Source organism: Trachypithecus francoisi, unplaced genomic scaffold, assembly GCF_009764315.1.
Source record: "Trachypithecus francoisi isolate TF-2019V2 unplaced genomic scaffold, Tfra_2.0 Lachesis_group16, whole genome shotgun sequence".
Taxonomy (NCBI): Eukaryota; Metazoa; Chordata; class Mammalia; order Primates; family Cercopithecidae; genus Trachypithecus; species Trachypithecus francoisi.
Window position 1 is genome coordinate 34923695 of NW_022681461.1, and position 25499 is coordinate 34949193.

The 25499-nt window shown below is 38.5% G+C and overlaps 1 protein-coding gene across 3 annotated transcripts in view; it reads right to left on the reverse strand.

Moving 5' to 3' along the window:
• Positions 1-5112: 5112 nt before the first annotated feature.
• Positions 5113-25499, reverse strand: part of PLGRKT (plasminogen receptor with a C-terminal lysine) — a 77789-nt gene continuing 57402 nt past the window's right edge. For all 3 annotated transcript variants that reach the window (XM_033237259.1, XM_033237258.1, XM_033237260.1), the window contains 3 exons: positions 8883-9013; positions 8203-8312; positions 5113-5508 (listed from right to left, as the gene is read on the reverse strand). In XM_033237259.1, the coding sequence (XP_033093150.1) occupies positions 5387-5508; positions 8203-8312; positions 8883-9013 (363 nt within the window). In that variant the 3' untranslated portion in view covers positions 5113-5386. The remainder of the gene's footprint in view (positions 5509-8202; positions 8313-8882; positions 9014-25499) is intronic.

A 25499-nucleotide genomic window follows, 5' to 3' on the forward strand; every position in this document is an offset into this window, starting at 1 on the left:
CACATCTTTCCTCCAGCTATGATCAATGAGCTACTTGTAATGTTGCCTTTTCCTAAAACACTCCTACTCTAATAGGAAATTGATGCCTCTGTTTGAGAGACCATGTCAAAGTCTGAAACTGAACAGAACCCCTTTGCCTACCTAGATTTTTAGGATGCTTCAGAGGTGTCAGGCTTTGCAAAAATTCACCTGTGAACTGTCCTAAGCTGTCAGTTCAGAGAAGCAAACTGGCTGCAAGGTCAATCCAGTGCCCTGTGTCTTCCACAGCTACTGAATTAGAGAGAAGCAACTATTCATCAGCACAAACTGTATTCCAACCCCAGGTGTCTTTCTATTATCACTAGTTTGAAATAGGTAGCATCAGTTGGTCTGCTTCCAAAATTCTTATTTCTTTGAAGATGAAAAGAAAAACATTCCAGAGACCAAGTTGGAAGTATTTTAAGGAAGTGTGAAACTGTCAAGTGCCTCAGAACCCATCTTGGGTTCCTAGCTTATCTTTCTTCAAAATCACCTTAGGGGATAAACTTGGTGCTACTTTCAAGTCAACTGTTTATCAGCAGTAAATTAATGGTATGGGAATGGTGGGAAGAGAAGGAAAAACAGTTACTCGTCTTTCTCAGTCTGATCATATTATTTTAACATTATCCTGACAGCCTTTCACAGGTCTCCCTTATCACACTTCAATATCTACCACTATCTCTAACCCGTTGACTTTCACATACATTCAATGGCCATTTACTTCCTTACTATTTTTTGAAACCTTCACCAAGCTACAATCCTAGATTTCTGGTCCTTCCTACAACATGGACTCTGTTCTCCTAACACCAAATGGCATGCCTAAACCAACTCAAGGTCAGGGTCTACCTCCACCTCAAGTGCAGAGAAGAAAACATCCATGGAATGCTGCTGACCACAGATGGAGTCCTTCACGAAAAAAAATAAACTAAGGCTAACACTCCATCATTCAATCCTTGACACTTGTGGACCGAGAAATTTTGAGCCAGAAATGTTATCCAAACCTCAGACTTAGTGATACCACTGAGTTCTTATCAGTGGGATACAGTTTCTAGTTGCTTTTATTCGGTGGTGATGACGAATTTGTACTGCCGCAGCCACACTCCTGTCATTTGAGTAACCAGAGAAACAAGTTAACACAGCAAAATAAACTGGCCTGTGAGGGAATCCCATTGGTGGCTTTGGTCTTTGGACTGGGTTGGTGGGTTCAGCTACCCCAACCAAGCCAGTAGCTGAACCCTAACAGACATTCTTGGACTGTCTACTGTTAGAGGCAGTTGAGTCAGCTCAATCCCATTCTTCCTTGGCCCCTTTCTTATTTTCCAGACTTTTCTCACTTCCTCTCCTTCCATTCGCCTGTGTCTCTTAGCACATTTGCAGCCCAGATACTGCTCCAGACAGACTCAAAGTTATCATTAGAAAAATCAGTGGAGATGCTAAACAGCCAGTGTTTTGCAGAAAATACTAGAAACTGTTTTCTGAAAGCAGAAAGCAGTTGATGGTAGACAGGGTACTTCCTGAGATCTCCTGTGGGCATCCACAAGGCCAAATGTAAGGGAGTATTTCTAATCCTCTCACAAAACAGACACACTCCAAGGTCAAGAGACACCACAATGCCTGAGCAATGTGCTTTAATTATATTTTCTCAGTAACAATTTATTCCTTTCCAAGAACGGTGGGGCAGAAAAAGTGTCGAGTTTCTGGCTCGTGTTTCTAGAATATCGCACTTGAAGATTCATACATTAAAATTGTGAAAGTCTATAAAATATATTATCAATTTCAGATGGCTCATATTTAGGTTATATTGGTCATAGATTATTTTTGCAATCTGTGTCTATTCCTTCTCAATTCTCTTTTAACCAATGCCCTTCTAACCCCACCCTAGGACACTTTATATGGCTCTGAGACTGAACATGTATGATAATTTTTAAAATTATATTTGATTTTGACTTTGACACTATTTTTTCTTTATCAGGCAGCATGTTGTATTGAAAAGAATCCTGCCAGGGATACCAAATACAAAGGTTTTAGTGTAACTACCACTACTAGATGTAAAACCTTAGGTCAACCACAAAGGGCCTCAATTTTTTCAAGTGTAAGGTGAGGACAAACCACAAAGGGCCTCAATTTTTTCAAGTGTAAGGTGAGGACCTTAGACTGGACTATTTCTAAGTGTCTTCCCTTCATCTTTAAAATCCTTGATCATAACTTCACTATTTGTCATTAAAACTACTTTGGCTTATGGGAACTTTCTCACAGCCTTTCCAAAGTGCAATGAGTACCACACCATAAAGGAACCTTCAACATTACCCATAAACACAAATTCAGATTGGTTGAACACCATATAAATTTAATTTATTTGTAAATTTTAGATCCTGATATATTATTTTTAACTGGGGTAACAATTCTCTAATGTAAATGTGAATATGAAACATTCAAAACACTTAGGTACAGCAATGTCATAGACTGCATGTTTACTATTATGCAGTGATTGTCAAGAACAGTCTTTCTGTTGCAGAGAATCTCTGGATCCATACTTATATCCCTTAACTATGACAGACTCCACATATAGTTGGCAGCTTCTGCATTGCCTTGGCTGAGCCAAGAGTGTCTTGGGAAGAAAAGAACCACATGGAGTGTAGACAAGTTTTCCTCCAACTTTGCTCTTAATAATTGACAAAGAGATTGAGTGAGGTTATCATTATTTTAATCTCTAAATCTTTGTTCATAATGAAACCTGTTTCTTACCCTTCTCCTAATATACTCTCTCATTTATTTCCTCATTCTTCTTGTAATATCACAAAAGTTTGTGAAAATTATAAGCTAGTTACTTATAGAAGACCATATAGGTTTCAGTATTTGGAAACATCAGATGTCTAGTTGGTAATTAGGGCTTAATCATAAGTATAAACAAATATTTAATTAACATAAATGAAGAAATAGCTCAGGAGCATCACAGCAGATATGTTTTTCCTTTCAACCAATGGACACTGTAATAATGAGAGGAAAAGTTTTGGATAATCAGTAGCTACAACACTGAAAAATGTTACAACATACTTGTGCTGCATGGTCATTTTTAATAGCTCCACTTTGATTTTTGCCTCTCTATACAATTGGGAGCAAACAAAAGTATGAGTGTAAGTGCGTGTGTATGTTTCTCAGCAGGGCCTCTACTGAGGTAGAATTATTAAACTCAGTGTCAGTGCCAGAGGAAGAAGCCAATATAATTAAACAGCTTGGTGTTCTTAAGGGTGCCCAGGGCCTGGCTATGTTGCCAGCAACGAAAATCCCATATAAAGTCTTGAGCCGATCAGCCCTTGCAGAGGCCTCAAACTATTCTTGGCGAGCCCTGGCTAGACTATGACAGGAACATTTGAATAGCATGATTGAATTATGGGGAAAGAAATACAATTCCAGATTCTGGTGTGACGTACAACCAGCACTAGGTCTTAGGCATTCACGAGTCCACCAGTGTTCCTCCCAGTACTTCTTTCGCATGTTCTCCAGGGGCCTTAGATAATCCACACAGACTAAAAATGCAGGGAAAACAACTTCTCCCACCCTGTGACCTCAGACTGGTTTCCTGGTGCCGCTGTTCTCTATTTTCATAATCTTGAGTCCATTCGCAAGGCTGTAGCCTTAATTCAGGCTGCTGGTCAGCACTCAGGTGGACATTGCAGCTCATTACTTGAGATCTGGCATCTTTCCCTTCTAATCTACTAATCTGAGTAAAAATCCCATTTTGCATTCTTTCACTGCTATCACCCTCAGGAAAGAATCCAAACTCCTTGCTGTTACATCCAAGGCCCTTCAGGAATTGAACTGTGCCTCCACCAGGATCATTTCTGGAAAAGTCCCCCACATGAGGAACCCCTTGCTGCAGCCAAATTGAATGACCTGCACCAACTCCTTGGATTTGGCTTGCATGGTCCTGCCTTTTTTCCAGCTGCTTCTCCTGCCTGGGGCACCCTTCCTCTTCAACATTTACGTTCATGGAGAACTTCTATGCATCCTTCAAGACTTGGCTCAAGGTTCTCTAAAACTAAAATTGTAACAAAACACATTAGTATGTTGTCAGCTCCTTGAAGGTAGGGACCACATTATATTCAAGCTTGTTCCTACCTTAATATTTACTCTCCTATTATTCTTCCTGGGCTTCTTTCGATTATTTGGCCATGCCATGTCTCAGTTCAAATGTCACCTCTGCAGAGAGGCAGTGTCTGCAGCCCCGATCTAAAGTAGCACCACCTCATTAACCCAATCACTCTGTTTCATTTCCAATGAAGCATCTGTCATGATTAGAAATGATCTTGTTTTTCTCCATGTTAATTTGTTGCCCTCCCCAATTCTCCCACCCCTCATTAGAACATATTCCCCTGCCCAGGATACAGGACATTGTCTACTTATTCACTGATGTAGCTCTAGTGTCTACAACAGTGCCTGGCACATAGTAGTATCAATAAATCTCTTTGGAATAAGCATATTATATGTAGAGTTTGCATCTGAAGGAATACTTACATAGAGGAGTATTTTATGAGGTGTTTTCCCAGTGAGTCTAAATAAAAAGGCAGTCATTCAAATCTACCTCTCTCGTTTCCACCTCTCTAGGAACTATGCCCCGAGTCACTATTTGAATGTTGTTACCTTTTCCCTTTTATAGCTTTTCTTTGCAGGTTAAGCATCAGTTAAGGCCTTGTCAAGGCCTTTTAGAGCACAGCCACTGGAGCCACACTTGTTCAAATCCAAGCCCTGGCCAAGTATGGCTTTGGCCCAGCCAAACTGGATGATCTGCAGCAACTTCTTGGATTTGGCTTGCATGCTTCTGCCTTTGTTCAAGCTGCTTATCTGTGCTTCAGTTTCCACATTTATAAAATGATTCCTGCTTCATAAAATTATTGGGATGATTACAAGAATTTGTACAAAACACTCAGAATAGTGCCAGTCATAGTAAATGCAGTACATATGTTAGTCAAACAATACTGTTTTCTGTCATGTAGGGGCAGGACACAATTGACAAATCCAAAATACAGAAGCATCTGTGGAAATGGAATGTGGTATGGAAAGTATGTGTGACAGAGAAGTGAGAGCAGCTGGGCATTTGCTTCCAGGAATTCAAAACAATTTATTAATTTTACACTTAGATATTGGTAATTCACATAGAGAGAGGAAATCTGAAAGTTATTTAGAGCACCCCCACGATTTTGTGTTGAATGTTATAAATTTTATTTTAAAATAGCTCAAAACTCATCTTGCATTTTAATATTTTAAAATAAAATCTATAATATCAAAATCTTGAGCATTTAAAAAATTGTAAAAACCATGATTCAAGTCAACAATTCTGTGCTTTGAGATTTGATTGCTAAACAGGATTTCATTTGTCTATGAAGAATACACTCTGTTCCTTTCTGGCTTTTTCAATGCTTTCAAAAGTGATCATTCCTCTTGGCAGCTGCAATTTACTCTTTTCTGTTTCCAGTATGTCCTCAGCTTCACCTTAAATAAAGTACAGAAATACACAAGGTGACAATTTGTGACAAAGCCTGATTGCTATACTCCTTGACAGCCTCTAACAGCGTATGAGCCATGTTCCCAATTTCACACTTAAACATTTTCCTCAGGAGAAGTAATATACTTCCCAGAGGAAACACAGTGATGAATTCTGACAACTCATAAATAAATCAGGAGGTACAGATTTTTTTGACATGTAGAAGAGAAAGAACATCAAGATAAGTAATTTTTTCCCTTGAACCAAAGTCAGGATTAGTATTAATTCTGTTTGGAGGGATTTGGGTAGAGAAACCACATATATAGTCTTTCCCATTGTCCTTTAATGTAACTGACGAGAGAAAGTAAAGTTTACTACAAATTCTAATTTTTCAGAAAAGCTAATCTTCAACCTGACATTACTTGTAAACACTCAAAATAATATTAAATATTATTTAGTCTGTGTACATACAAATATACATATACACACATCTTTATAAACAATTCCCCTTTCAAAGAGCTACACAATGCAGTAATTTCTTGGGCCCAGTGACATTTGCCAGGTTTTACTGTTGAAGACTTCTTAGCACATTTTTTAAAACTGTATTACAGTACATGTTTACATTTCATAAGCCTCCCTTGGGATTAAAAGGTGACACTTTCTGTGAGTACTCCTCTTTTAACACACTATTTTATTTTATTGAGACAGAGTCTAACTCTGTCACCCAGGCTGGAGTACAGTGGTGCAATCTCAGCTCACTGCAGCCTCTGCCTCCTCAGTTCAAGCGATTCTTGTGCCTCAGCCTCCTGAGCAGCTGGGACTACAGGCAGTATACACTGACTAATTTTGTACTTTTCATAGAGACAGGATTTCACCATGTTGGACAGGCTAGTCTCAAACTCAAGTGATTTGCCCACCTTGGCCTCCCAAAGTGCTGGGATTACAGGTGTGAGCCACTGCACCTGGCCTTCTTTTAACACACTATTAATTGTACTCCAAACCCAACAGAACAGACCATAGTTTTCAAATTATAAGAGCATTTCAATCGTCTGCAGATATCTTGTTTTTTCTACCTCTGTCTCAAATAGCAAGTAAAAATCATGATAAAATTACATATAATTAGGTTGGCCATTGATGACAGACTAGATGTTTTCCATGTGAGACAGCCTTTCTTTCTGTCAGTAAATTCTCATCATGTGTTTACAGAATGGCTGATAATAAACTCAGTCGAATAGGGATTGTATATTTTAGAGTCATCACTATTAACATGGAAAAAAAACTATAATCTACATTTTCTAATGTGATAAGTTTTCTGATGAATTCAAATTTTTTTTTAAACAGGAAATTCCCACAAATATTTCCTATTAAATTTCTGTGCCAGCTGTGTCAAATTCCAGGGCAATAAAAATCAGGATTATGTGACAGCAGCAGTGTGCAGGTGAATATTTACCAACCAGTTCTCTGAAAATAAAATGTATATACATTTATAATATATATTCTAATTTACATGTTATACATGTTCATTATACATAAAAATATGTATCATAATAAAATGTACATAAAATTCCACATAGCAAATTGATTCTCACAAATGCTTTCATTGGTTTTTATGGAATGCTTGAATCCGTGGCCAGCCTATGTTGCAGTAGATGAGAGAGTATAATGGATGACGGTTGGTGTTTTCATTCACACCAATGAGTAGGACAAAAGTGAAACAATGAGTTGTTTTATTGAAGACAAATGTTGAAACTTCATTTATTTGAGAATGATGTAAACAACTTATTTGCTGAACTGGATAATAGTTTTTCAATATTAGAAGAATATTTCACCAACTTTTATGCTATTTACAATGGAATAGTTACAGACAAAGCACACTTTTAAGCTTAATCTGCATTATTAGCATTTTCTTCATCAATTTTTAAAATCTAGACCATAGGTTGGCAAACTGTCTTAAAGTGCCAGACAGTAAATATTACAGGCTTGTGGGCTCATATGTTTCTGTTTCAATGATGGCTCTGTCATGGTAATGGGAAGGCAGTCACAGACAATACATGAATGAATGAGCATGGATGCGTTCCAATAAAACTTTATTTTTGAAAACAGGTGGCCAGCCTCAGGCCATAATTTTTCAACCCCTGGTCTAGACAATCAATAAAATAAGAAGTCAAGCCTTGATTTGGCAACCACAGATTTCCATTGTGTAAATACTCCCACCAAGACCAACTTCAGACTATCAGTGGGATGTCACTGAAACTGGACAGTAGCTGTATTTTGTTTTGCCTGTGTATTATATCTGCATTTCTATCATATAGATACAATAGCTATAAATAATCAGAGTATGGATAATAGCAAATATTTAGAAACAGATGAGTTCTGTTTATTACCTTTGTTTTAAACACAATTTAATATTATTTATTTGCTGTAATTTATTTATTGCAAGTTTATATAAGTTTTAATACCTTAAATGACTATGTTTAACAACCGGCTTACACAATCCCTGAAAATGTAGTGATTGGTTCTTGTGAGCTGGTATGAGCTGGCTCCAGCACACCACTGTGTGAGAGGGAACAGAAATGTTGGGCATTGGAGGTTCAAAGAGAGAGTCTTGTCAGAATCTTTGTAAGTCAAAGGTTCCTAAGGCAGGGATCCTTGAACTGGAAAATAAATCAGCAAATAGAAACTCTAGCTTATCAAAGACTTACCTTTCATTCTTTCTAAAAGGGTTCCATAGCCCAAGTCATACTGGTAGGTGAGGATAAAGCTTAATGGAACAATTGGGACCAGGAAGGCTGGCTTCTTTCTTTTAATCGCTCTATTTCAAGAATTAAAAAAAGAACCAATATCAAAAAATAATCTATAAATACATATCTGTATACTTAAAGGAAAAAAAATAACTGCTTTTTGGAAGAATGCCTTTTCCTTCAGAAGTTACTTAATACATTTGATAATTCTATGGAAATAGGATTTCCTTACCCAATATCCCTAACCAGATTTTGCAGTTCTCAAGGGCGAGGTCTGTGACTTGTTCATCTTTATTTGACTTTGAAGCCCAGGTTCCTTGTTTTTAAAATGGATAAGGATTGGTATCTACCACTAAGGGATTGTGGAGATAAACATATAGAGGCCTTCTTGCTGTCAAGTTGGTGCTCTCTCTCTCTAACTAATAAAGTAGAGAAAAAGACAGAAGCAACCTAGGAAACTAAATTAACTGTTACTGCCTTGCTTTCACAGAGTTACCTCCAAGGACTAAGGTTAATAGGTTACTTTGCTTACATACACTATTTGGACCAAAGTCTTATTCTGGCCAACTTCATAATAAAATGGTAATGGAAAAGACAAAAAGAAGTAAATGATTGAAGAAAATATTAAATAGCAAACATACCCAGCTGTTAAAGAGATGGCTGCAAAGCCAAAAAAAGTTCCAAAATATTTGAGGAATTCCCGAGACCACGCGATCTGCATAGCCATTTGTCTTTCCCTCATTTCACTCTGCATGATGAGCTGCCTTTCCAGCTGAAGACAAAACAAAAGACAAAGTAAAGTTACTCATCTTTGGAATCTGAACAAATAGTTGGTAATCTGTTTTTCCAGCGGATTCATTCTTCAATTGCTTTAATTCATGTTTTTTCAAAAAAAATCTCAACAGACTTTGACTAAAGTTCCTTTGGACAGCTTTCACCAACTGTCACCTTGGCAGTGAAATCTTCCTGGAATAAATACAGAATAAATATCAATATTCCATTTTTACACCCTGAGGTCTTGACTGCCTGTGGTCTGGAGCTTTAGCCAAGCCTCAAATAAATGTCCAGCTTTTCCTATTGCATGTGTGGAAAGATCTATGGGTCTTTAAATGTAGATACATCTTACTGGCCTTTATTTCACACATCTTACTGGCCTTGCATGGAAATCTGCCTTCCAAATCCACTCCAAATTGAAATTTATTTGGAGTATTTATTTGGTCCATATCACACCACAATATGATAGTAGATGGGTGTTGTTTTGAGACATCTATAGAGATTTTTCTTTGCCACATTTTTCTCACCTCAAGTTCTTCACCACTTTGTTCAGTGCCTTTCACCGCTTTGAACAGAAGGCAGATGGCTCAGAACACAGGAGACTGAATTTCTAAATGGATTTTTAGAAAATACTCAGGAGAAGCAATTGTCTGTAAACCCAAGCCCATTATTTGAAGAGAGTTATATTCTTGACAGAGAAAAGTGTTGTTGGCGTTGTTGTTGTTTTAATTCTAAAATCTTGGCACTACATGTCATTAGCCAAGCTAGAGGGCAGTACACTGGGAGTTCATGATGCAAGAAGAGGAGAGGAAGGTGATTTAGTTTTCCCTCCATGTCCTCTTTCTACTGAGGGGAGTAGCTGGGAGGGGCAAATGATAGTTTAGATGTAAAGATGGGGCTTGGCTCCTTGGCCTATTTGGGAAGTTAAATCCCCAGAAGATACGAAGGAAGCCTCAGTTGGGTTTGGGAATCCCTAAACAGAGAAGACTTGTGGCCTTGCTTCCTGTAGATAATTCTGGAAGGGAGCAGCTACAGCAGAGCAGAAATGGTTTCAGGGCAGACCTCGCAGAGAGCACACCTAAGAGAGGCCACTTCCATCTCCCTCAGCAGCCAAGGGGTGTGGAGGAAGTCTGCAAGGTTCTCACATCAGCTGAAGAGGGGCACAGAAGGTAGCTATGGATCGAGAGCAGGGGGACTACCAAAGAGTCCAAAACCTAGAGCCAGGTGACCCCATAACAGACACTTGGGAGTGAACATAAGGCAGTGGCTGGGTGGGGAAGGCCACTGGATCCCAGAGGATCAGCAGCACCTGAGAGTGCTTTTCTGCTGTTGTTTTCTGTTCGATCAACCTGGACAGCACCACATGATGTTCCCTAAGGGCATGAGGTCGTGTTCCAGGCTGGCATAACCATCATCCCCATACTCTCAGGCGCTGCTGATCCTCTGGGATCCAGTGGCCTTCTCCGCTCAGCCACTGGCTTACATTCACTCCCCCAAGTGTCTGTTGTGGGGTCCCCGGCCCAAGGTTTTGGACTCCAGTAGGCTACCAGCTCTCAATCTGCAGCCACCTTCTCTGCCCCTCTCCAGCTGAGGTGAGAACCTTGCAGACTTTCTTCACAACCCTGGGCCGCTGAGGGAGACGCAAGTGGCCTCTCTTAGGCATGCTCTCTGTGAGGTCTGCTCTGAAACCCTTTCTGCTCTGCAGTATCTGCTCCCTGCCAACATTCTCCACAGGAAGCAGGGCCATAATTCTCTGTCTGGGGATCCCCAAATGCATCTGGCTAGATGTGCCTTCCCTGATGCTGGTGCCACCTGAGATCACCTGCACCCAAGCCTAGGTCATACCAGGGAAAAGATGAACGGAGAAGGGGAGGAGGAAAGCTGAATTCAACTATTTTCTCCCAAAGAACCGAGTTTTAAACTACAAGTAACTGAGTAACTTTGACTTGTCAAAATTAAATTTGCTGTCACCAAGAGAAATTGAGGTTCATTTTGAGTTCAATTAGCAATAAAAAATAGATGTGTTTTTGCACAAGATTATTTAGTGTGTGAAATTCATCCTTGCTACATTACTTATTTACAAAACTTACATACTGATTCATCATATCCCCCAAAGTGATGTAAATGCAGCAATTAATTATTTGTGTTTTTATTAAAAGGCAGTAAACAAGAAATAGAGGAGTCCAGAGTGGTTCTAAACTTTTGCTGCACACCATGAGCATCTGGGGAGCTTTTCAAAGTTCTAGTACCCAGACCTACACCCCAAACCAACTAAACCAGGTGGGATCAATTAAGTCAGGATCTGGAGGTAAAATCAGGCATCAGTATTTTCTAAAGGTTTCCAGATAGTTCTCGTGTGCTGCCGGGACTGAGAACCATCACCAGAAATGAAAGACTCATAGCTTATGCTTTTTTCCCACGAAAGATCAACGTGAGATATCAGTCTGAAAGATATCACCTGGGAACTCTCAAAAGATTGTGAGCAGAGGGCTTTCAGGGTGGTGGAGTTAATCTGTATGGTACTATGGTGGTGGATACATGACACTCTGCATATGTCAAAACTCATAAAACTTTACAGCACAGCGTGAACCTTAGGGCATACAAATTTTACAAATCAGCCAAAAGGGCAAGGGATGCACAAGATGGAATGTGGACTGTGACAAAATAATCTGACTGTACTACAAATGTATGGCACAATCTCACTGAAGGGTTGGGGGAAAATAACTGATCTAACTTTGGAAAATGGTATTTTGACTAAAAACTGTAAAACTAAAGACAGAAAGAACTATACATAAACACTGTACTCTAGTGAGTAAAACTGTCTCTCACAAGTTACAGATTAACAATTCTGAAACCACTTTACATGTCTACTGGAGATGAGCAACAAGTAAATTGACAGCAGATGGTGGAAGTCAGGTTTATTATTATTAAACAGGGAGATAACAAACAAGCAAGAGGAAAAGACTAGAATGAACCATGTGGTACTGGATTAGAGCCAATGACATCAGTATGAACTCATGCTTAGTGCTTGATATAGAGACAGACAAAGATGAAATTATAGATATGCATATCTATATGCATGCATGGATTAGGCATTCATGGCTTAGTGTAAGTACATACGTTTTCTCAGCTCTGTCCACTGACAGGGAATAGAGGCAATAACCTCTTGCAAACAAGCATACCTAACACCCAGAAACACCCAGATATGATTTCTACTCCCCCCCCAAAAAAATAAATAAATAAACCAGGGCTCCTTGGAGAAATAGTTGGCCTAGGACTGTGGCAAGAAATGTATAAGAGGCGCCTACAGCATCTTATAGTGCCAGAAAGTCAAGATATACTAAAATAATAATAATGATGATGGAGTATGTCAAAGGGACACGGGGGTCAATCTGAAAGAGCTACTAATGTCCAAAGCTGGAACAATTTTATCAGCAAAATAAATAACATAGTATTGGATTATAACCTAAAGTATAAAATAAATATCCATGAGTCTATACTAACATAAATGGAGAAGAGACAAATATCCTGTAGAGAAGAATCCCAACTCATTTACGTAGATACTCCTCCTCCCTCTTCAAAGAAGTGGAGCTTAACTCCCACCCCTTGATCTTGGGCTTTGCTTAGTTACTTGCTTCCAATGAGAACAGTATGAAAGGGCAGGGTAAGGGATGAAGAAGCTAAAGAGACAAGAAGACTAAATGTAACGTGGCATCCTGGATGAGATTCTGGGACAGAAAAAGAACATTAGAGACAAATAAATGAAATCTGAATGTGGGATGTATTGAATAGTAATGGATCAATGTTAGCTTCTTAGTTGTGGCAAATGTGCCATGGTAATGGTCAGATGTTAACAGCAAGGCACAATGAATGTAGGGTATTCGGGAATTCTATATGCCTTTTCTATCAATCTAAAACTAGTCTCAAATTTAAGTATATTTAAAAAACTAGTTATGAACAAATATTATATTCTGAGTCTGCTCCCTTACTGTTAAGAATGAAGGCAATCATGTCCATCTTTCATAGATAAATTATAAAAATCAGCAAGATTTACCTGTGATAAACTATGAGCCTAGAGTGAGAAAAAATTCCATGCAGACTGTCTCCAGGAGCAAAACATTCTAATGAAAGATATTTTGATCTGTAATGTTAATTATCAATTAAAATGTTATTAACTACCCTATATTTCATAAGATTATGTTTAAAGTCATAGGTCTATATCTGTATACATCTTAAAAGTCAAATTAATAAACTAGACTACCAAATTTTTCAATAGCCATAAAGGGATAAATGAATTAATGCAATTATCAATTTACCAAGAATTGGCATCCTTTAACTATGTGTACATTCATTTTCAACCTTCCTTCTCAATTACTGACACTAAAAACAACAAATAAAAGCAAAACAGAACATGTACAGCAAGTTCTCTTAGTGGTTGTTAACTCAAATCCTAAATACAAAATTTTTATCCTATTTTAAAAGCAATGTAGACCTTTTATAATAATAATTTTCTTATCTCTGGACCTTTTGATACTGCTTTACAGAATAATTTGGAATCAAAATGTTCCTGATTATAACTTCACACTCTGAGGATTTTACAGGCTTATCTGATGCTAGTTTAACAATTAGAGAACCACAATTAATTTTAAAGAGAGCACATAAGACCCTCCACAAACTAGGCATTGAAGGAACATATCTCAAAATAATAAGAGCCATCTTATGACAAACCCACAGCCAACATCACTGAATGGGAAAAAGCTGGAAGCATTCCCCTTGAAAACTAGAACAAAACAAGGATGTCCACTCTCACCACTCCTATTCAATTTAGTATTGGAAGTCCTAGCCAGAGCAATCAGGCAAGAGAAAGAAATACAAGGCACCCAAATGGAAAAAGAAGGCAAATGATCCCTCCTCACTGAATATTATTCTACACTAGGAAAACCTAAAGACTCCGCCAAAAGGCTCCTAGCCCTAACAGACCTAATAAACAACTTCAGCAAAGTTTCAAGATACAAAATCAACATACAAAAATTAGTAGCATTTCTACACACCAGTAATAGTCACGCTGAGAGCCAAACCAAGAATGCAATCCCATTTACAACAGACAGACACACATGCGCACACACACACACACACCCCTAGGATGAAAGAAATCAGAGATAGCACAAACAAATGAAAGAACATTCCATGCTCATGAATTGGAAGAATCAATATTGTTAAAATGGCCATACTGCCTAAAGCAAAATATAGATTCAATGCTATTCCTATCAAATGACCAATATTCTTCACAGAACTAGAAAAAAAACTTTTCTAAAATTCATATAGAACCAAAAAGTCCAAATAGGTAAAGCAATCCTAAGCAAAAAGAACAAAACCAGAGGCATCACACTACCTGACTTTATACTATAAGGCTATAATAACCAAAACAGCATGGTACTAGTACAAAAGCAGAAACATATGCCAATGGAAAAGAATAGAGAAACTCATAAATAAAGCCACATACCTACAACCATCTGACCTTTAACAAAGTTGACAAAAATAAGCAACAGGAAAAGGACTCCCTATTTAATAAATGGTGCTGGGATAACTTGCTAGCCATATGCAGAAGAATGAAAATGGACCCCTACCTATCACCATATACAAAACTTAACTCAAAATAGATTAAAGACTTAAGTGGAAAACCTTAAACTATGAAAATCCTAGAATAAAACCTGAAATGAACCATTCTGGACATTGGTCTTGGCAAAGAATTTATGACTATGTCCTCAAAAGCAATGACCACAAGAACAAAAATTGACAAATGTTACCTAATTAAACTAAAGAGCTTCTGCACAACAACAACAAAACTATCAACAGAGTAAACAAACAATTTACAGAATGGAAGAAAATATTTGCAAATTATGTATCTGACAAAGGTCTAGTATCCAGAATCTATAAGGAACTTAAACAACTCAACAAGCAAAAACCAAATAATCCCATTAAAAAGTAGGCAAAGGACATGAACAGACACTTCTCAAAAGAAGACATACACTTGATCAACAAGCATATGAAAAAATGTTCAACATCAATAATCAGAAAAATGCGAATCAAAACTACAATGAGATACCATCTCACACCAGTCAGAATGGCTATTAAAAAGATAAGAAATAACAGATGCTGGCAAGGCTGCAGAGAAGAGGGAACGCTTACACACTGTTGGTGGGAATGTAAATTAATTCAGTCACTGTGGAAAGCAGTTTAGCGACTTCTCAAAGAACTTAAAACAGAATGACCATTTGACCCAGCAATCCCATTACTGGGTATATATCCAAAAGAAAATAAACAATTCGACAAAAAAGACATGTCTACTCATATTTTCATCTCAGCACTATTCATAATAGCAAAGACATGGAATCAACCTAGCTGCCTATCAGTGGTGGATTGACGAAAGAAAATGTGGTAAATATACATCATGGAATACTATGCAGCCATAAAAAGGAATTAAATCATAGCCTTTGCAGCCATCTGGATGCAGCTGGAGGCCATTTTCCTAAGTGAATTAACAAAGGAACAGGATGCCAAATAACTCAAGTTCTCACTTGTAAGTGGCAACTAAGCACTGGGTAACTATAGACATAAAGATGGCAACAATAGACACCAGGGACTCCGAGAAGGGGTAGAGGGGGAGGGGAGCAAGGGATGAAAAACTCCCTATTGGGTTCCATGCTCACCACTTCGGTAATGGAATCATTCATACCCCAAACCTCAGCATCACACATAATAAACCTGCACCCCCTGAACCCAAAACAAAAGTTGAAATGATAAAAAATAAAGATACCAAAACAGATATATAGACCAATGGAACAGAACAGAGGCCTCAGAAATAATGCCACACATCTACAACTATCTGATCTTTGACAAACCTGACAAAAACAAGAAACGGGGAACGGATTCCCTATTCAATAAATGGTGCTGGGAAAACTGGCTAGCCATATGCAGAAAACTAAAACTGGAGCCCTTCCTTACACCTTATGCAAAAATTCACTCAAGATGGATTAAAGACTTAAACGTAAGACCTAAAACCATAAAAACCCTAGAAGAAAACCTAGGCAATGCCATTCACGACATAGGTATGGGCAAAGACTTCATGACTGAAACACCAAAAGCAATGGCAACAAAAGTCAAAATTGACAAATGGGATCCAATTAAACTAAAGAGCTTCTGCACAGCAAAAGAAACTGTCATCAGAGTGAACAGGCAACCTAGAGAATGGGAGAAAAATTTTGCAATCTAACCATCTGACAAAGGGCTAACATCCAGAATTTACAAAGAACTTAAATTTACAAGAAAAAAAGAACTCCACCAAAAAGTGGGTGAATAGACACTTCTCAAAAGAAGACATTTATGCAGCCAACAAACATATGAAAAAATGCTCATCATCACTGGTCATTAGAGAAATGCAAATCCAAACCACAGTGAGATACCATCTCACGCCAGTTAGAATGGCGACCATTAAAAAGTCAGGAAACAACATGCTGGAGAGGATGTGGAGAAATAGGAATGCGTTTACACTGTTGGTAGGAGTGTAGACTAGTTCAACCATTGTGGAAGACAGTGTAGTGATTCCTCAAAAATCTTGAACCAGAAATACCATTTGACCCAGCAATCCCATTACTGGGTATATACCCAAAGGATTATAAATTACTATAAAGACACATGCACACATATGTTTATTGCAGCACTGTTCACAATAGCAAAGATTTGAAACCAACCCAAATGCCCATCAATGATAGACTGGCTAAAGAAAATGTGGCACATATACACAATGGAATACTGTGCAGCCATTAAAAAAAGGATGAGTTCATATCCTTTGCAGGGACATGGATGAAGCTGGAAACCATCATTCTCAGCAAACTAACACAGGAACAGAAAACCAAACACCGCATGTTCTCACTCATACATGGGAGTTGAACAATGAGAATACATGGACAGGGGAACATCACACACCAGGGCCTGTCGGGGGCTGGGGGGCTAGGGGAGGGATAGCATTAGGAGAAATACCTAATGTAGGTAACATGTTGATGGGTGCAGCAAACCACCATGGCACATGTACACCTATGTAACAAACCTGCACATTCTGCACATGTATCCCAGAATTTAAAGTATAATAAAAAATAAAAATAAAAAACATAAAAGGAAGCTAGCATATTAGAAATAATTGTACATAGGAGGAACCACATTCTAAACACATTCATAAAACTGTTACATCAGCTCTTTCCTGTGTATTTTCATTCTTCAATTTCTTTGTTTAAAAAATATTAAGAACAGCCATAAAATTACTGACCTCAGTAATTTGTCAATCTGTTGAGTTTCCAAAGGGGCAATTATGTAAAGGTCCACAGACTATTTAATATAATTTTCCCCTTAATACAGTAATAAAGTTATTAAATTTCATTTGGACACACAAAACATTGTATAACGCATTATCCTATGAATTATTCTTATTGCAGTTTTAATTTCGTATTTATTGGAGTCTTCCCTATTTTTGAGAAATAATTAGGCCAACTCTGAGAAACAAATCAGTTTACTACTGTGTTTTGGTTTCCAATGACATTTTAATTTATGCACAATAAATTCACATGATAGAAAAGTTTTGTTTTTATTTGCTTAATTGGGCAATGCCAAAAAGTTACTCTACATGTTCTGCCACAAAAGAGGTCATGTAGACCTGTTTTTTGTTTTGTTTTTATCCAAAATGAGAATATTTTATATTATCTATGCCTTTGTTAAATTAATAGAAACATGATTAACACCTTCTAAACCAAAAGAAAATCGATGTTTCAGGTAAAAATAAAACATAAACTAACATTGTTAAAACAAAGCAGCCATAATGAAAGCTGTGGCAAGTGGCATTTAACCTTAACTTGCTCTACAGATAAGTTAAATGTTTAATGTCCAGTCTAGGAAGAATCTCAGTGAGGAAATAAGTAGCAATTTGAAGTTCTTTTTGCCTTAAGAAAAAAAGTCCCCCTTTATCAATAACTTATAAAAAATAATTGAATACAAACAAAATTGTAGTATTATTCAGAGGCTTAAAAGCTGTGGTAACAGCATCTTACTATATATCTTCCAATAAAGATTACAACATAATTACTTCCGTTCTTACTTATAGATGTAACATCTTATTATAAACAATAAGGTTGCCATATGTAAAAATGAGAATTTCAGTTTAGCAAAAATCCTGTGTTTTAGGCCAAATGCCATATTAAGAGGTAGATTCCAAAAAAAATATTTAGACTTTTTCTAAAAAGATCAGAAGATGCCAATAAGTTGAGCAGCTGATAGAACCTAGGAAAGAAACAACAAAAGACCATCCACTTCTGATATGGTTTGGCTGTGTCCCCATCCAAATCTCAACCTGAATTTTATCTCCCACAATCCTCACATGTTGCGGGAGGGAACCAGGTGGAAGTAACTGAATCATGGGGGCCAGTTTTTCCCGTGCTATTCTCATGACAGCAGATAACTCTCACGAGATCTGATGGGTTTATCAGGGGTTTCCGCTTTTGCTTCTTCCTCATTTTCTCTTGCCACCACCATGAAAGAAGTGCCTTTTGTCTCCTGCCATGATTCTGAGGCCTCCCCAGCCATGTGGAACTGTAAATCCAGTTAAACCTCTTTTTCTTCCCAGTCTCAGGTATGTCTTTATCAGCAGCGTGATAACGGACTTCTCAACCATTATCTAAAATCCTTGAAAGTCACAGCTCCTAACAGTGTCTGTTAAGTTATTAGCACTGTTAACTGAAGTTGAAGACAATTCCAGACTGTCTATTGAGTAAAAACAATAAGGGTGTTTTCATTTATCCTGTATTTCCTCATTTTAAAGAGTACATATTTCATAGTTTGATAGTTAATATTTCACTATGTCATTCCCAATAGCGCACAAAAGACTTCTATTCTACAATACTTAGGATATCTAAGTATTACACTCTATAATAATTAGGATACCTAAGAATCTGGGAACCAAGATGTGCTACAAAAAACAATTATCAGAAAATTATTTTTCTTTGTTTTGTTTGTTTTTTTGTTTGTTTGAGATGGAGTCTCGCTCTCCCAGGCTGGAGTGCAGTGGCGCAATCTCGGCTCACTGCAATCTCCGCCTCCTGGGTTCAAGCGATTCTCTTGCCTCAGCCTCCGAGTAGCTGGGACTATAGGCACGCACCATCGCGCCCAGCTAATTTTTGTATTTTTAGTAGAGACGGGGTTTCACCATGTTGGCCAGGATGGTCTCGATCTCTTGATCTCGTGATCTGCCCACCTCGGTCTCCCAAAGCAAATTCTTAAGAAATTGCAGGATGCTTGATTTTATTACAACAGGTGATGCACTAATAAAAATAATAATGTGGCTCACCATGTGCACAGTATATGCAAGTTACATATATTCATATTCCAATATGCCGAGCCTTCCCTCAAACCCTATGAGGTTAGTCTGTGAGTTGCAGACAATGGAATCCATCCTAAACAGTAGTTTAAACAGAACAAGATTGATTGCAGGGTACCTGGCAGCTACAGAATTTCTGGGGAGCATGGAATTAAGTTTGCATTCTACATTATCAGGAACGATGCAGTCATTCTGGAGAAACGTTCAACCAGAACGTGGGATTCTCTTAGGGGAACTCCATAGTTACTGCCTCCTGCCACAGGTACTCAGGACTAAATACTGAAACGTCACCTCCACCACTTCCAAAATACCAGTCACCTCCGCTACCGTGCTACAAGAAGAGCTAACGTTGTCTCAAAGCTTTTCACTGCCACTTCCACCTCCCAAGTCTCCTTCGGGGTGCCTACTTGGCAGAACCAGGTCAGATGTAAAACCCAGCTGCGACGGAGTCTGGAAATTTTCTCTTTGGCTTTCTAGCCTCTGTTGTATAGGCAGGCATGCTATTAGGGAGTTGGAATGGAATCCAATTAGTATTACCTGCCACTGAAGGTATTATCTCAGTTTACAATTGAGGAAACTAGGGATCAGAATTTGAGTGATTTTCCCTGTGGTCACAGTTATTTAGTGACAGATCTGGAATTCAACCCAGGCCTGCCTGCTCCAGAGCCAACCTTTGCCGTCTATTTGCAATAATCACGTTAATATGGAAAATTGGGGTGGAATGGACAGCATATGTGACTGCCATCTCAAAATCCTTCACCTTTCTAAATAATTAGTGCAAGAATTATAAAAAGACACATATAATGAGCTCTAAGTTGATCTGGGGTACAGACTGATCCAAATTATTCTATTTAAATTTCTTTGAAAGAGCCTATACACTCACTGCCCCCAATTTCTCACCGGGATTTTATGCCCCTATGCATTGTAGTGTATAATTTCAGTGACCACAACTCTCTGAAATTAAGCCTTCCATGGTCCCTGTGACCTCCTCTTCCTTGCTTACCTAATTCCTCAGAGAACTAACTGGGAGAACCATGACATCCAAATAATGACCACATTCTATAAACTCAACTTTCTCAACATTTCTTGAGCGATGGCCTTCTCTACTCTGCTGCACAAATGTGGGTCTGGGGCTCTGAACCAAGAGCCCTGGGAGAGATCAGGTCTAGCTTTTGGCTCTGTAAGAAAATTAGGCCGAGCACAGTGGTTCATGCCTATAATTCCAGCACTTTGGCTGGCTGAGGCAGGAGGATAGCTTAAGCCCATAGGTTTGAGGCCAGCCTGGGCAACATAGTGAGACTCTGTCTCTAGGAAAAATAAAAATTAGCTGGGCATGGTGGCACACACCTGTAGTCTTGGCTACTTGGGAGGGTGAGGTGGGAAGACCACTTGAGCCTCGGATGTCGAGGCTGCAGTGACACAGCCTGGGTGACCAGAGTGAGGCCCTGTTTCAAAAAAGAAAAAAAAAGAATTGTCTGTGCTTAAGGTGAGGACAGAACAGGAAGCTAAAGAAGTTCTTCTAAAAGGGCAATCTTGCTCCCCTCCCATAACTGGAATACAAAGGGAAAAGGCACCTCCTAAGAACAGCCAGGCACTGGAGCCTTCTCCAGAGGGGGTCCCTCTTCAAATCCCATATTTGTTCACTTTCCCCCAGAATGGCCTTCTCATACACATCCTTTTGGTCTTCTCAGTTCCTGATAATACATAACCTTCTGGGCTCTAACCACCACTTCATGCTGATGACTTCTAAATTCAAATCTCTACCTTAGAACTGTTCTTGGTCGTAGGCTTATATTTCTAACTGTCCTTTGGGATCTCCACTGGGAAACGGAGAGCCGAATCTTATTATAATGTCTCTGAGTAACTCTTGAACCAAGTCTCCTATCTGCAGTCCCTACTCCAGTTCAGACCATCATTACCCATCAATAGAACCACTGAGGTGATCACAAAATTGTGTTTTCTGTTCTTGGTTTCCTCCCTGTCTAATCTACTGTTTATACTACTGCCAGATTCCTCTCTCAAAAATGATCTGGTGTTACTTTCCTGCTTAAAAACGTTCAGTGGTTCTTTAGCTCCTAGACAAGACATGGCCTTTACAAATCCCATCCCAACTTAACTCTCTAGCCTCATGTCCTGCCAGGCTTTCCCTGGACCCCAGCCTTCAAGCCTCACTGAGGCCACACATGCTCACTTCTCCACACCTGTTTGCTTATGGAAAGAACACACACTTTAGCGTCACATGAAATTGGGTTCAAATTCTAGTTCTATCATGTGATTGTGGGCAAGGTCCCCAAACTGCTTGAGCTTCAGGACTCATGGGGCAGGTTATTTCCAATGCTAAATAATTTTAGGCAAGACTTTAAGTTAGAAATTTCTCATTTAAGCCCGATTTCAATATAAAAACAAAAGTAGATTATGGAAAGTATTCATTATTTAGTTATCCATTTCTGGAAAATAATACTTCCAACATTCATATTCCCATATGATTGCAAAAATAACATAACATCTCATTATTTTAGAAAATAACCATTAATTCCTGAAACTGAAAAAAAGTCATTATTTTTATATGCTATTATGTTCTGATTTGTATAAATCTAAGATTTCTACAGAAAGGTCAGCTTGACCCAGTTACAACCAACAAATCTTAGATTTGTTGCTATTTAATCCCTGTAGACACTCACCACTCCCCAACTTCAAAGTAATGCTAAATAAAAATCCAAACTGAATAGCCACAGATAGGGAATGAGAGGTCAAATTCAGAAGCATAAATATAAATGTAATTACAATTCTCTACTATAAAACTTTTCTGGTCCTCTTGAATGTTTTTCCTTAATAAGAAAATACATACATTTTACATTATGAGTTGTTTAGTCACACTGACTTATTTTGCTGAAACTGAAAGCCTAATTTGATAGTATTGACATGCAAGCTAAGATATGAAGTGTTGAAAACAATAGTGGTTCAGTATGGGCCCCAGGTATGTATGGGGGAGGTGGAGAGGAGCCACAGAAATGACAGGATGGTGGAAAGGAAAATGCATGAGCTTCCAGGAACAATGCAGGCAGGCATCACTGGTTTTCAGTCCAGAGGAAGACAATTAGTGTCCCCAATATCAGATAAAACAGAAAATGAATTCCGGATAATTCAAAGCCCTAAATGTACCAAATGAAATAATAAATACATGTAAAATTTTGAAACTGCTTTTATAACCTTAGAGAGGCAAAGATATTTTCAAGGAAGGCAGGGAAAATAAAGGAAAATATGGACATACTTTATACACTAAAAATCAAAAAGTTGCCACTTCCCACCCAAGAGGATGGCTATTATCCAAAATAAAGCAAACAAACAAACAACAAAACAGAAAATAACCGCTGTTGGTGAGGATGTGAAGAAACTGGAACCCTTTTGCATTGCTGGCAGGAATGTAAAATGATGCAGTTGCTGTGGAAAATGGTACGGTGATTCCTAAAACAATTAAACATAGAACTAACGTGTAATCCAGCAATTCCACTTCTGGGTCTGCACCCAAAAGCAGTGAAAGCAGGGACTTGGACAGATGTTTGTACACCTCCATTCATAGTAGCATTATTCACAACAGCCAAAAGGTAGAAGCAACCCAACTGCATATCAACGGATGACTCTGTAAATAAAATGTGCATATACACACAATAGGATACTATTCAGCCATAAAAAGGAAGGAAATTCTGACGCATACAACCACATGGATGAACTTTGGAGACGTTTTGCTAAGTGAAACAAACAATCACAAAAGAACAAATTATATAATTCCACTTATACCTAGAGTAGTCAAATTAATAGAGAGAGACAGAAAGGAGAATGGTGGTTGCCAGGGACTGGAGGGAGTGGAGAGTGGGGAGTTTGTCTTTAATGGGTACAAGGTTTCATTTGGTTAAGATGGAAATGTTCCAGAGATGGAGGGTGGTGAAGTTTGCACAAGGCAGCAAAAGGGAGAGGTGTAGTGAAGGGGCCACATCTGGGCCCTGCAACCAGACTGTCTGTATTTGCATTCAGCCACCACCACTTATTAGCTTTGTGTCCATGGGTAGGTCCCTTAATCTCTCTGTTTCCTTATCTGCAAACTATGGGTAATAATAGTAACTACCTCTGGGGTTTTGAGACTTCATTGTTAATGAGAATAGCATAAAAAGTAGTACAACCCTGTGGCTGAATTTGGAAACAACTATTAAAATTTAAAATGCACCTACTCTTTGATCTAGTAATTCCACTTTCCAGCAGAATTAGCACTCAGTAGAAACTATTTTTCTCCTTTTCCTCCCTATCATCATCATCATCATCATCATCATCATCATCATCCCTATGCAGCCACATGTCCTGATGTGGAAAATTCTGTAAGGTATTGTTAAGTGGAAAAAGCAAGGTATAGACAAGGGTATAGTAAGCTACTTTTCGTCATTTCTGTATATACATACACACATACATACATATGTTCATATTCCAATATGCCTAACTATGTATAGACTATCTTTGAAAGACTATTCAAGAAACTAGTAATGGATGAATCTGAGGCGGTGAACCAGGTGGCTGGGGACAGGGATAAGAGGAAGTTTTCAATATATACCTTGTTGTTCTTTTAGAATTTTGATTCATGTACACATATTAACTATTCAAAAATTTATCCTTATTATAAAGAAATAAAATCCCTTAAGCCTTCATTTCAGAATGAATCTGTACTCAGGCCTGGGAAGTTAGAGATTTGTTTCCCTGTCCAACTGCAGGGCAGTGGATAAGGAGGTAATGAAATACAATAAAATGTCCTGCAACTGTTACAATGACGTTCCTACATTATGAAGGCTAGCCACAGTACTGGAAAGTGCTTAGATACAGTGTCAAGTGCAAAAAGCATAATATAAAATTCTTTTAGAGAGTACAACAAGTAAACAACAACAAAAAAAGCACAGAGGAAAAAAAACAGAACCACTAAATACGGCTGTTTTGAAACAACAGAACTATGGTAATCTTTTCTTCTTTCCATATAAATGTATTATATAATTTTTTTATTTATGAGTTCTCTCATTATAATAAAAATCATATTAAAAAGGAAAAATATAAGCAGGGATTACTGGGTAGTGACATAATAGACTATTCATTTTTTTCCTTTGTATTTATCTATATAAAAATAAGCTAACAATACTTTTTAAAAGAATAACTCCATAATGGGGCTGGAAAGCAAGAAAGGGTGGCATCCACAAGCTAGAAATGTTGAGAAATTTCTGAAAGAGAGAAAGCAGATGGGATCAGAATGATGGTAAGACCTATAGGAGTTTCTGTAGAAGAAACTACAACCTAAAGCAGACTCCAGGGAGGACCATTCTGCCTATAAGAATGCCAGAGAAGCTCCAAGCTTGGAAATAATTCAGTAACTACCCACGTAACAACAAATGGTGCCCCTCCCTTCCAATACATACAGAGGTGGCAGTGTTTGTCCCCAGCCAGATTTTCTCCAAAGTGGCAAATCTCTTGGGGGAAGCTTTTGTTCTAGGGGATGGGTCCGAAAGAGAAGAGCTGATATCGAGGCAATTCTGCACTTTGATAGCAGACAAGGAAGAAAGAAAAAATAGAAGGCAGTACCACTGAGGCCTGAAGTATGACACCATGCTTCGTCCCAGAGTAAACCTTTGTTCTCTGGCAATTGTGGGGTTCTTCAGCCTCCTTCTTGCTCATCCACCCTAAAGGGAAGCTCTTGTGTTGGCACATGTTGCTCATTCCAAAAGGCCCACAGACTGCAGAGAAAATCCATGCCAGCTCCTCAAGATAGTCAACCTGGTTCTTCATCATACATTTGAAAAGGCAACCAAGGGCTACCAGACATTTGAGGGAAACCAACAGCATAATAGATAAGGATCAAGGTGCATAAAGAGAACATCTGGAACAGGAGATAACAGAGGTAATGCAGGACAGAAGAAAAGAACGCAGCCCATGCGATGAGAACCTTCCTTCCCTACTCCAGGATGTACATGCCCCTCATGTGCCAGCATGTTTTCTCTATTTGGCTTGCAGTTTCAGCTCCTGCTAAGGGAGTCCA